General features: G+C 40.0%; 1 protein-coding gene across 2 annotated transcripts in view; it reads left to right on the top strand.

Moving 5' to 3' along the window:
* Positions 1-7,680, top strand: part of LOC108696733 (synembryn-A-like) — a 42,565-nt gene extending 34,885 nt beyond the window's left edge. The window contains exons 8-10 of one of the 2 annotated variants that reach the window (XM_018226343.2): positions 2,128-2,272; positions 3,485-3,611; positions 6,545-7,680. In XM_018226343.2, coding sequence (XP_018081832.1) covers positions 2,128-2,272; positions 3,485-3,611; positions 6,545-6,580 — 308 coding nt within the window. In that variant the 3' untranslated portion in view covers positions 6,581-7,680. The remainder of the gene's footprint in view (positions 1-2,127; positions 2,273-3,484; positions 3,612-6,544) is intronic. The other variant, XM_018226342.2, reaches the window with a different exon arrangement.
* The last annotated feature ends 6,448 nt before the right edge of the window (positions 7,681-14,128 follow it).

The following is a 14,128-nucleotide window of genomic DNA, read 5'->3' on the forward strand; positions in this document are numbered from 1 at the left end:
CTGCAACAGATTAAGTCGACAGCTTATTGGGCAGTGTATGGGGCCCTCAGACGGACTTCCCCAATCGATATCTGTTGGCTAGATGTTGATTGGGCTTGTTGGAAAATCCCATCAGATCACGTACTGTATCGGTTCTTTGATGCAGCCCTCGATCCAACCACCCGTATTCATTGGGCCCTAGGGCCCACGATCGAATCAGCCCAATATTGCCCACATCATGGTGAGTGTATCGCGGAGAGATCTGCTCGTTTGGGGACGTCACCAAATAAGAGGATCTCCCCAAGTATGCCCAGCTTTATAGCACGACTTTATGACTATTATAGTATATATAATATATATTCATGATTGTATTTTTGTACACTACACTAGGGCTAGATTCTTTCTTCCATAAATACTATATTTATATACCAAAGCAGTGGGTATATGCAAAGCAGAAGATTTGTTAGGGAAAATAGCTGTGATTCTATTACATACTTTACCTCCTTAAAGAGACACGGAATGTTTTGATGGAACTTGCATAGTTCTGATTTTCGAATTTATATAATTAAAGAAAATGTACAATGGTGTAGTGGATTCAAATCCAGCCAGGGCACTATCTGTAAGTAGGGTTGCCACCTTTTCTGGAAAAAAAAATGTCGGCCTTCTTATATAATTATCTTTTTTCCCTATCAATAACATTGGGATCAACCATCATTTTTTCCACCGGCCAGGTGGCGACCCTATCTGTAAGGAGGTTGTATGTTCTCAGTGTCTGCGTGGGTTTTGTCCGGAAACTCCATCTTCCTCCTGCACTCTAAGCACATACAAATAGGCTTCTGATATAATTTACCCTACTGTGTTTGTGTGAATGAGAAAGTGACGTTAGATCGTATGCTCCAATGAGGCAGAGACTGGTGTGAATGACTGCGAAAAATAAATAACCGCAAGCAACTTTCCGGTATACTTTCCATAAACCCGTTTTGGATGGTTTTAAAGCTATCTGAATTGCTTTGCTTTTAAATGCAGTACAGGTATGGGATCCGTTATCCGGAAACACGTTATCCACGGGTAAGGCTGTCTCCCATAGACTCCATTATAATCAAATTATCCAGATCTTTAAAAATGATTTCCTTTTTCTCTGTAATAATAAAACAGTAGCCTGTACTTGATCCCAACTAAGATATAATTAATCCTTATTGGAAACAGAACCAGCCTATTTGGTTAATTTAATGTTTACACGATTTCTACTAGAGTTAAGGTATGAAGATCCAAATTATGGAAAGATCCGTTATCCGGAAAACACCAGGTCCTGAGCTTTCTGGATAATAGGTTTTAAACCTGTATATTATCTGCACTGTGTGGCAGAAGCCAGCTGATTAAGAGACCTGGACTTCACCTATATTGTTTCAAAAGTCAGGAGCAGAGAACATAAGGGGACGGACTGATACTGCCTTTAAACATTAGTTTCACTTACAAATAACTTTATATAGTGAATAAAGTACCCCCCTTTGTAAAATATAAGGATATTATAAGTTACCAAGGATGAGTTCCAAGACCATTCGGCCTTGTGTTTTTATACAGGTCATGGAACTCCGAGATGACCTTTAATATCCTCATATTTTGCAGCAGGGGTACTTTATTTATTATAATACACTTGTTTCAGTAAGTCATGTGACAGAAATGACATCACTAAGCTCTGATTATAACCGATGACATCACTAAGAACCGTTTATAAGGATCTAATTTACAGGATAGTCATGGCTTTTGTGTATAATAATTGGATATAGGAAGGTTGCTTAGAATTACTTTTGCTTTTGTTATGCACAAAACAGTTTTTGGGTGGAGTTCGCATTCGTGCGCTGAAATCCACCACTTATGCCTGCACCCGAGCTGACACAATGGTTCCGTTTGCAGGTGGGGCAGGAGGCTAATGAGGCTGATCCTATGCCTGTGTGTTTCAGTAGGCTTCTGTTTTCCATTTACCTAAACTGCCATTGTCTCTTGGTGAAGATCCTCATCACTTCCCAGCAGACCCCCTTTGTGTTATAATCATAGGTTAGGAGATGTGGCCTACCAGTCCCGGGATGTGGCATATCGATTGAACAAATACAGTAACTAACGTATAGTTTTTATTCTCTTGGCACACAGTGTCCCGGTTTGTGAAGTACACGGGCTACGGCAATGCAGCAGGGCTACTGGCTGCCCGAGGACTTCTAGCAGGTGGGCGAGGAGAGGGGCGATATTCAGAAGATGAGGACACAGATACAGAAGAATACAGAGAAGCCAAAGCCAAGTGAGTTGGTTACTAGCACAATACCACTTAGTACTCACTTTCTATGGCATCTTACAGCAGCAGATGGGGAGCTAATGGGGCATCTTTGGAGACACAGATCTTTACTGCTAAAGAGATGTGGTTGCCTTGGGCTGGTACAGAAGCCCAAAAGATAATGTACAATATTTATAGTTACTTCTTTAGTTAAAGGGATCCTGTCATCGGAAAACATTTTTTTTTCAAAACGCATCAGTTAATAGTGCTACTCTAACAGAATTCTGCACTGAAATCCATTTCTCAAAAGAGCAAACTGATTTTTTAATATTCAATTTTGAAATCTGACATGGGGCTAGATATTTTGTCACTTTCCCAGCTGCCCCTGGTCATGTGACTTGTGCCTGGTCATGTGCTTTCTGGCAGGCTGCTGTTTTTCCTTCTCAATGTAACTGAATGTGTCTCAGTGGGACATGGGTTTTTACTATTGAGTGTTGTTCTTAGATCTACCAGACAGCTGTTATCTTGTGTTAGGGAGCTGTTATCTGGTTACCTTCCCATTGTTCTTTTGTTTGCCTACTGGGAGGAAAAGGGAGGGGGGTGATATTACTCCAACTTGCAGTACAGCAGTAAAGAGTGATTGAAGTTTATCAGAGCACAAGTCACTTGTCTTGGGACAGCTGGGAAACTGACAATATGTCTAGCCCCATGTCAGATTTCAAAATTGAATATAAAACAATCTGTTTGCTCTTTTGAGAAATGGATTTCAGTGCAGAATTCTGCTGGAGCAGCACTATTAACTGATGTCTTTTGAAAAAAAATGTTTTTCCCATGACAGTATCCCTTTAAGCTTTAGTTCTCCTATAAACAGACCATACTAACTATAGTCAAGTCAAGTGAGCCTGCCTAGTTTGGTGGATAGGGGTTTACAACAAGGTAAGTTTTTAAAAGAACATTTAGCGTAAAAATAAAAACTGGGTAAATAGATAATCTGTGCAAAATAAAAAATGTTTCTAATATAGTTAGCCAAAAATGTAATGTATAAAGGCCATTTTTGGCTAACTAACTATATTAGAAACATTTTCTATTTTGCACAGCCTTACCCAGTTTTAATAATTGGAAAGCTGTAGGTAGTAGATAAAAGCAGGTTAAAAAATTTTGACAAATGAAAACGGTTTTCAAAGCCAAACCCCAGGCATGTTTTTTCATCGTTCCATTATTTTTCCTTATTTGCTGCAGCATCAACCCTGTTACAGGACGTGTAGAAGAGAAGCAGCCCAACCCTATGGATGGAATGACAGAGGAGCAGAAGGAGTATGAGGCCATGAAGCTTGTTAATATGTTTGACAAGCTCTCCAGGTATAATGTGTGTATTAAAGGAGTGGTTCACCTTTAAGTTAAAGGAACAGTAACATCAAAAAAATGAAAGTGTTTTGAAGTAATAAAAATCTAATGCAGTGTTGCCCTGCACTGGTAAAACTGGTGTGTTTGCTTTAGAAACTCTACTATTGTTTATATAAATCAGCTGCTGTGTAGCAATGGGGGCAGCCATTCAAAGGCAAAGGAGAAAAGGCTCAGGTTACACAGCAGATACACTCTGTAGAACATAATGGTGTTATCTGTTATATATAACCATCATTGCTACACAGCAGCTTGTTTATATGAACTATAGTAGTGTTTCTGAAGCAAACACATCAGTTTTCCCAGTGCAGGGCAACAGTACATGATTTTTTAATTACTTTAAAACTCTTTCATTTTTTGGTGTTACTGTTCCTTTAACTTTTAGTATGTCATAGAATGGCCAGTTCTAAGTAAGTTTTCAATTGGTCTTCATTTTTTTTTTATTATAGTTTTTTAATTATTTGCCTTCTTCTGACTGACCCCATCTAAAGACATAAATGCTCTGTAAGGCTACAAATGTATTGTTATTGCTACTATTCATTACTCATCTTTCTATTCAGGCCTCTCCTATTCATATTCCAGTCTTTTATTCAAATCAATACATGGTTGTTAGGGTAATTTACAATTGCAAACTGGAATGCTGTTGAATAACACAAAAACTACAAATACAGTAATAAAAAATGAAAACCAATTGTGAATTGTCTCAACATATCACTCTCTGCATCATAACAGTTACTTTAAAGGTGAACAAGCCCTTTAATATCCCTCCCATCTCATGAACTGTAACATGGGGAATACCTCGGGCACAGCATTAGCACAGTCAGTCTTTTACATTCTCGGACAGTACAGGCTGTAAAACTGGCACAGGCATATTTCCTATACTAAGCAGCATTTATTATGGAAAAGGGTATAGTTTCTCTTTCACTACTTACATAGTTAGTTACATAGTTAAATTGGGTTGAAAAAAGACAAAGTCCATCAAGTTCAACCCCTCCAAATGAAAACCCAGCATTCATACACACACCCCTCCCTACATTTAATTAAAATTCTATATACCCATACCTATACTAACTATAGAGTTTAGTATCACAATAGCCTTTGATATTATGTCTGTCCAAAAAATCATCCAAGCCATTCTTATAGTCATTAACTGAATCAGCATCACAACATCACCCGGCAGTGCATTCCACAACCTCACTGTCCTCACTGTGAAGAATTTTCCTACTTTACTTCCCTTTAAAACTGCCCCTCAAGGTGTGGTTCACCGTTACATTAACTTTTAGTATGTTATAGAATGGGTGAACTCTTAGCAACTTTTCAATTGGCCTTCATTTTTTCATTTTCATAGTTTTTGAATAATTTGACTGTTTCCAGATTTCAAATGGAGGTCACTGACCCCATCTAAAAGACAAAAGCTCTGTAATGCTTTAAATTTATTGCTACTTTTTATTATCCTCTTTCTAGTCAGCTCCTCTCCTCAAACTACAATCTTTTATTCCAATCAATGCATGGTTGCTAGGCTAATTTGGACACTAGCAACCAGACTGCTGAAATTGCAAACTGGAGAGCTGCTGAATAAAAAGCTCAAACCCACAATAAAAAATTGTTTTAGAATATGAATGTCTATATAATTTTTAAAGTTAATTTAAAGGTGAACAACCCTTTTCCCAGTGTCCGCGCCAGTCTTCTTAATTGTCTTTTTAGCTTTTATCAGAAGTGGGACCCCGAGATCCTTACAGAACCATTATAGATGCGAATCGACACACTCGTTTTGACTTAAAAAGTTAATTCAAGGATGAACAATCCCTTTGCTAGATGTAAAGAGTGATATTCTGAGACAACTGGTTTTCATTTTTTATTTGTGTTTTTTTTTAATTGATTTTAGCTTTTTTGTTCAGCTGCTCTCCAGTTGGGAATTTTAGCTTAACTTGGTTGCTAGAGTCCAATTTACCTTAGCAACGAGACACCAACAGTGCTCTCGAAACTCCCAGCAGCACTGAGAATAACCATGCTCTTGTCCCCGACTAGGTGGGTTGACTCTTACAGGTCCCTGCAACCCCTCTAGCTATAAATGATGCTACAAGCCCTCCAGACACAAAATAATTGGGACAGACACTAAAATAATTTAGAGGCTCTTAGTCAGTTGCTACGGTAATGCAGATGGATGGGGAAATGGTTGTGGCAATGGTTGCTATGGTAATGCAGATGGATGGGGCAGTGGTTGCTATGGTAATGCAGATGGATAGGGCAATGGTTGCTATGGTAATGCAGATGGATGGGGCATTGATTGCTAGGATAATGCAGATGGATAGGGCAATGGTTACTACGGTAATGTAGATGAATTGGGCAATGGTTGCTAGGGTAATGGAGATGGATGGGCAATGGTTGCTATGGTATTGCAGATGGATGGGACAATGGTTGCTACAGTAATGCAGCTGGATGGGGCAATGGTTGCTATGCAGATGGATGGGGCAGTGGTTGCTATGGTAATGTAGATAGATGGGGCAATGGTTGCTATGGTAATGCAGATGGATGGGGCAATGGTTGCTACATGATGCAGATGGATGGGGCAATGATTGCTACGGTAATGTAGATGAATGGGGCAATGGTTGCTAGGGTGATGCAGATGGATGGGGTAATGGTTGCTACGGTAATGTAGATGAATGGGGCAATGGTTGCTATGGTTATGCAGATGGATGGGGCAATGGTTTCTAGGGTAATGCAGATGGATGGGGCAATGGTTGATACGGTAATGCAGACGGGGCAATGGTTGCTATGGTAATGCAGATGGATGGGGCAATGACAAACTATTTAACACCATTCACAATTACTGTATGACAAATTTATTTACTCGGATTTTGCTAAATCATGTTTCCTTCTTGATTCTTACTGGTACAGAGAACAAATCATCCAGCCCATGGGGGTGACCTCTGATGGCAAACTGGGGCCTCTAGATGAGACGGCACAGAAGATGCTCCAAAGACAGGAATCCTCAGACCTGGAATCTGACTCAGACTAAAGACCTCCCAATAGGAAAAGCACGGAATCAAAATCCGAGCCAAGCACAAGCCGAGTTGGAACGAGAGAACCACAAACCTTTATACTGAAACCCTAAACAAAACACAAGATAAATCTAGACTATTGTAGGCTGTAGAAACATTACAGGGACAGGGCAGCGTCCGGGCAGTACAAAATGGGAAAAACGAATGAGTAAATACCAGTTTAGGCACTAGGTGCTGTGTGTAGATAGACCTGTCTCTGTCCCACGTATACATAGAGTGCTTACGGCCGAAGAGCTACAGAATCAAGAGAGACTTTGCTGAGGTCATTGCACAAAATGTTCTCGGGAGGATAGAGCTTCCTTATTACACTGTTCCTACATAGCAGTCCTGTCGGATTTTGATATCACAATGGGCACCAATGCTTAGAACAAATGAAGCATCATAGAACCTTGGAACCGATACAGAGAGAATGACCACAACCTTCTGAATAAAGACCAAATGTAGTAGACGAGTGATACTACCATAATGATGATGTCACCGCCATAATGATGATGTCAGAGCCAAGTAACTTATAAGCTATTCAAAATGGCTACTGTTTCATTATACCAAGTTTAGCTTATGTTCTGATACACGGCAGTGTCTGAATATTGGGTATCCCCTTCTTTGTAACTGGGCTAATATATGAGACCGGTCTTATAAATCATATTCATAATAAAGATACGTTGTGAGTTTATCTTCTAGGCCTGCCAGATATGACTTATCTACTGCCTGGGAGGTAAAGGCTTTTTAGAAACTATGGTCCTTCCATTGAGTTTCTATGACTGTACCACTCTAGCATATGGGGGGGGGGCAGGCTTTTGGAAATAGTTGTGAGTTTTAATGGCAGGGAACATGATGGGCATGCCACAAACTCCCTCGCGCTCTATCGTTGTGTTGTGCTAGCCAAAGACTGTGTCCTTATACAACGTTTACATGTCAGTGATAATTTACTGCATTTTATTGATTTTAATCATTAAAAGAAACCGCTTGGAATAGTGAGCCTCTCTGAAAAAATGATCAGTATGTGAAGCCCTCGTTGGCATTTGTGAACAATTTATATTGGCATGAGGTAGGAAATCATTGGCATTGCTGCTGTTATGGAACTACACCCCCCAGCACAATGATCACGAGTCAATGGGGTTGATTTCAGATTAAAGACTAGTCATTGTGCCTCTCAGGGGTCAATTTTATATCTATCGTGATATCCTGGGGAAGAAGGGACAGGAGGGATCAGATCAGAGCAAGAAAGCTACTGGTGCTGTTTCGGGAATGGGAAATGTAGCTTGTAAGAGAGGAGAGGGGATTTTTTTTTTCGTGATTTTTATTTCTAAATTACACTGTTTACACTGCAAACCATTCACTCTACAATATAAAATGTCATTCCTGAACCAACAAGTGTATTTCTGTTTAGTTGTAATATTTGTGTGTAGGTGCATCTCAGGTCATTTTGCCTGGTCATGTGCTTTCAGAAAGAGCCAGCACTTTAGGATGGAACTGCTTTCTGGCAGGCTGTTGTTTCTCCTTCTCAATGTAACTGAATGTGTCGCAGTGGGACCTGGATTTTACTATTGAGTGTTGTTCTTAGATCTACCAGGCAGCTGTTATCTTGTGTTAGGGAGCTGTTATCTGGTTACCTTCCCATTGTTCTTTTGGTTGGCTGCTGGGGGGAAAGGGAGGGGGCGATATCACTCCAACTTGCAGTACAGCAATAAAGAGTGATTGAAGTTTATCAGAGCAAAAGTCATATGACTGGGGGAAGCTGGGAAACTGACAATATGTCTAGCCCCATGTCAGATTTCAAAATTAAATATAAAAAAATCTGTTTGCTCTTTTGAGAAACAAATTTCAGTGCAAAATTCTGCAGGAGCAGCACTATTAACTGATGCATTTTGAAAAAAAAATTCCCATGACAGTATCCCTTAAAAAGAATATGATAAAAAATTATGTCTGAACTTGCTGTACCAGCCCACTAATAACACGAATGATCCATGTCTTCAAAGTAGGGACGCACAAAATCCCGGATTCGGCCAGAATTCTGGCTTTTTCAGCAGGATTCATATTCAGCTGAATCCAAGTGCCTGGCCAAAACAAATCATTAAAATCACATGACTATGTCACACAAACAAAGAAGTAAAAAAAACAAACATTCTCTGTAGCCCTTCTTATCTTTAATTTGAATATGAAAATTAGAGTAATGGTCCCCATAGACGCAAAGATTTTTCTTAACGATTTTAGAGAAGTCCGACCAATCCTTCGAAATTATCGTGCGGTTAGTGGGATTCGAACGATCGTACATCTTATGATTTTTCGGCCGACATCTGTCAGGAAATTGATCGGCCAGGTTAAAAAATCTTTGTCGGTCCCAGTGCAATTTATCTATGTTTGCAGGGCCAAGCAGGCAGCTCCCCTTTGTTTTGCTGGCAATATCGCCTGAAATGGTCTTTTTAGTTGATGGACAATATGTACAATCATTTCAAGATAATTGTGGTCTCGGATCTTTTAAAAATCTTTACATCTATGGCCATCTATGGTTCTGGATTTGGCCAAATCCAAGTGTCTGGCTAAACCGAATGCGAATATTTAAAATCAAGTGACTTTTTTTCATGCAAACAAGGAAGTTAAAAAAAATCTCTTTAGCTCTTCCTAATCCCAATTTGCATATGCAAATTAGAGTTTGGATTCAATTAGGGAATTGGCGGAATCTCAAAATAGTGGAATCAGTGCATTCCTACTACTTCAAAGTTGTCCATAGGAGCTCCCTATCCTTGGATCTTGTGGGGCCATCTTCTGAGTGTCAGCGGCACTGCACATGCTCAGTGTGCTCAGGGCTGCCGTTAGAAGCTAAGCTTAGGGGGCATTAACATTCTCAAAAGAATGGTTTATATAATATGTGATCAGAGAGGTATAGGCTGTGGGCCAGGGAAGAAGAGAAGGTTTGGGGGAAACCATGGCCAAGAAATGAGAGAGAATTTTAGAAGTGCAGAGGGTTCCGAAGGGAAAGCTGATACCTGGCTCACTGAGCTGATTTGAATAAAATATTTTAATTGGGCCCAAATTTGAGGTTAGGCACCATCTCTCATTGTAGCTGGTTTTGAAGATGCTCTAAATTATGGAAGGCAGTTTGTCTGATTCCAACTATCTGGCTGTGTACGTCAAGTTGGAAGGACATTGAGACAGATAATCGTGATCCTGGTAGAAAACATTACATTGGTTGGTCACTACTCCACTTCTTGGTGTTTCATAAGGGCAGTCGGACGAGACAAACAGGACAGTACAGTGGTGGCCATATTTTAGTGTTTATAATTGCAAATAACGCTAAGCTATATTGCTAAAAAGTTGGACCCAATTGCAGAATTGGCGGAGAAGCAGCAGATGAGGTTAAATATTGATATATATGGATGAATTATTGCACGGGGAGGCACATTTATCAAGGGTCAAATTTCGAATTCAGTTGAGTTTCTTAAAACTCCCATAAACGCGAAATGCGACCAGTCTATTTAAAAAATCTAATTTTTAAAACTCAAAACTTGAATCAAATTAAAATCGAATTTGATTAGAATTTAAAAAACGATATTTTGAGGTTTTTTTTCTCTGAATGTCAGGAAGGCTGCAAACAACTCAAAACTGATCCCTGGACCACTCCCATTGATTTAAGAAGCAATTTGGCAGGTTTTAGGTGGCAGATGTAAGGCTTGAAATTCAGTGGTCCTGCTCCCTGCATGCTCTCAGAGAAGCAGCGCAGTTCAAGCTAATTAAATAACGTGATGCTGTCATTAACTGAGAGAAATCCTCCCAAACCAATCACATGTCAAGTGAAATTGCACTGATACCAATACAGAGATTTAGCTTTGGCCCTAGGGCCCGTGTGCACGCCAAGGAATTCTGCCTCGAGGTCCGTGAATCTGGAATGGATTTTAGTCAATCTTCTTTTGGCTTGGGGCAAATTTATTTACACACATATCACCCAGAACCAATGAATTATGTGCCGGCTTTCATCTTCACAGGGTATATAATGGAATCCTTTGGCACAGTGTGAGGGGGCCATAACCTGCACCACTCTCTGTATGGACTGGGGGTTAAGGCACGTTTAGAGCAGAGACACACGCTCAGGTTTGGGGCGACTGCATCCTGCCGGCTAGAATCTAAATGGCACTCGGAGCGCTTCGTTTTCCAAAGTTGCCTTACAAGGAAACTTTGGGCGACCTGAATCTGAGCGTGTCTCTGCCCTTATATATATATATATAAAAAAGTATAAATACCAATAAGTCCCAAAATTAGGGTGCCAGTTAAGCTATTAGTACTGGTGGGTTGGGTCTACTAGGGCTTATCAGAGAATCTGACGCCTTGGGACCAAAGCAATTAAATAGAGAGAGTGGCAAATGGTAAACAGGCCCATGGTAGAAATAAGGATCAGTGATGGAAGTGCTCCTGAGCTGGGGCCCACTATGAGACCCTCCGATATTCTGGTAGGCCAACATTAGCTCGGTGCAACAGCTAATCACACACGCTAGGACCCACTGGCCTAGGGGTGGCCAATTTAGAAATCCGGGCCTGTGAGTGGCAGCTCTTGTGCAATCTTCCAGTGCACACATACTAGTACATTGCTGATGCCAGCTACTTGTGTATTTTCTCATTATTTACATGAGCAACAAAGAGCTATCATCCCATGCTGTTATGTATTGTGACTTGCAAAAAATGGATGCAGTTACCATATTGTTGTGTGGCACACCGTCATCAGAAACCATGGGGCACCCTACTGCTTAACAGAGCATTCCCATTCCCAGGGTGCCGCAAATGTTATACCACCATCCACCTGGGCAGTGGGCCCTACAACCTAAGTAGAATGTATAAATGCCAACCCAGACTGTAACTGATCCCAGTGCATCTTGGCTCCAACTGTCACAGCCCCAATTTGCCTGAGCACAGTGGGAAAAGTAAGTATTATCCTGTTACTGTGGGTGACTGGGTGAAAGAGGCACTGGTGTTACTACAGGAGTATTGGGGATCAGCTTCCTTGGCCCATGACAGATCGGTCCACAAGGTGCACAATTTATCGCGGGGGATCCAGGCTCCCGAAAATACACCCCTAGGAAGAGAATAAATTAGTTTGACTTCAATAAAGTGCGGGTGATCTTGCATGTCTGCTGCAAAATAAATACCCTTCAAAATGTCCTGCTTGGTCCTGATCTGCCAAGCAAAGTACTCCCACAATCCATTCACTCCCGTCCCCACCTACTCCACAACCTGCAAATTGCACCTTTGCATCACTCAGGCCCACTCTCTACCATGGGCCCCTGACTGTCCACCCCTGATTGGGTCCCTGGGCTGAGGAGGCGGGGCAGATTAAGATTCCACATTGCATTGTTGCATGTGAATACTCTCATCATATGATGCCCAGTAGAAAATACTATTTATAATGAGCATTTCCTTTCCTCCATGTTTCCCCAATGGCTGGTTAATAAAGGATTGTGTTATATAAACTCATTGTATATTCTGAAAACATCTCCATTGGGTTCCATGCAGGTGCAATTGCCAGTGAAACACCTGTTCAACTACACAGGGACAGCACCTGCACCTCACTTTCCACACTAATAACCAGCACTCCGCAACGTGTTAAAGGTCAAGAACTTTGTTTTGGCTTTTGCAAGGGGAACATGAAGGAATCACTAAAGTAAGACATTTCTTTGCTGAGAATGACATGAGATGAGACTGAAGAATAACAGTGCTTTAGAGTTATAAATGTAATCAAAATTGAAAGCAGGGCTTGTGTCTACCTTGCCATTCACATTGGTCTGCTACATTGTATCAAGAGTCAGAACCAGCAATGCAGAGAATATAAAGAGCCATGCAGGCATTGCATTCAATAGCAATTACAAGCAACAGTGAATATTTTTAATGAACGTACTGTTTATGGGAAAGTTTCTTACAGTGATTTCTTTCATTATACAGTTTTTAGTTCTTTTTTGCTTCTCACTGCTTTGCAAAATCCAATTGAAGGTGGGAAGTTTTGTGCCTGAGCACAAAGTGATAGATCATGTGTATCGTATATATATCAGCTGACCAGCAGCCGCGTCTCATCTGGCACCAAGGAAATCAAGAAGATAACGAGAGCTGTAATGCTGCCTCTGTGCCTGCGGGGAGTAACAGATTTGTCTTCTGTATATAATTATTTGATATGATCTTCCTGGCACCACTGTGCACTTCATATGGTTTTATGCAGTGTGTAACTATAGAGAGAGAGAGAGAGAGAGAGAGAGAGGGAGAGAGAGAGAGAGAGAATATTTATTTGCACTCTATACCTATTTTTATATACAGGTATATTTATATATTGTCCAAGTTTTAGAAGTGCACCACTTACTGGATTATAGATAGATGGATAGATGAATGGATGCATAATGAATAGGTGAAAGATAGATAGATAGATAGATAGATAGATAGATAGATAGATAGATAGATAGATAGATAGATAGATAGATGATAGATAGATAGATAGATAGATAGATAGATAGATAGATAGATAGATAGATAGAGTAAATGATTGATAGATAGATAGATAGATAGATAGATAGATAGATAGATAGATAGATAGATAGATAGATAGATAGATAGATAGATAGATAGATCGATCGATCGATCGATCGATAGATGATAGATAGATAGATAGATACTGTAAAGATAGATAGATAGATAGATAGATAGATCGATCGATCGATCGATAGAGTAAATGATAGATAGAGTAAATGATAGATGATAGATAGACAGACAGACAGATAGATAGAGTAAATGATAGATAGAGTAAATGATAGATAGATAGATAGATAGATAGATAGATAGATAGATAGATAGATAGATAGATTGATAGATAGATAATAAGGTTAAAGGAACAGTAACATCAAAAAATGAAATTGTTTTAAAGTAATAAAAATATTATGCAGTGTTGCCCTGCACTGGTAAAACTGGTGTGTTTGCTTCAGAAACACTACTATTGTTTATATAAATAAGCTGCTGTGTAGCAATGGGGGCAGTCAATCAAAGGAGAAAAGGCTCAAGTTACACAGCAGATAGATGTGCCATATAGTATTTTTGCAATTTCCACCATTGCTACACAGCCGCTTGTTTATATGAACTATAGTAGTGTTTCTGAAGAAACATATCAGTTTTACCAGTGCAGGGCAACACTACATGATATTTTCATTACTTTAAAACACTTATGGCTGCCCTGATGCTATAATGAATATACTGTATGTACAAAACACTGCACTGCAATATAGATATGTTTTCCCTTTGTGCAAATAGAATGGATACACTTGAGTCACCAGTACAATGGGGCTTAATGAATGAGGGCTGATATTTGTTCGTGTAAATAAAGCCCTTTGTTGTTCTTCTATATTTAGAGAAGCCACACTATTTGTTTGGGCCGTGGGATTGAGTTTGCAATGTG

The sequence above is a fragment of the Xenopus laevis genome, chromosome 7L (assembly GCF_017654675.1).
Source record: "Xenopus laevis strain J_2021 chromosome 7L, Xenopus_laevis_v10.1, whole genome shotgun sequence".
Lineage (NCBI taxonomy): Eukaryota > Metazoa > Chordata > Amphibia > Anura > Pipidae > Xenopus > Xenopus laevis.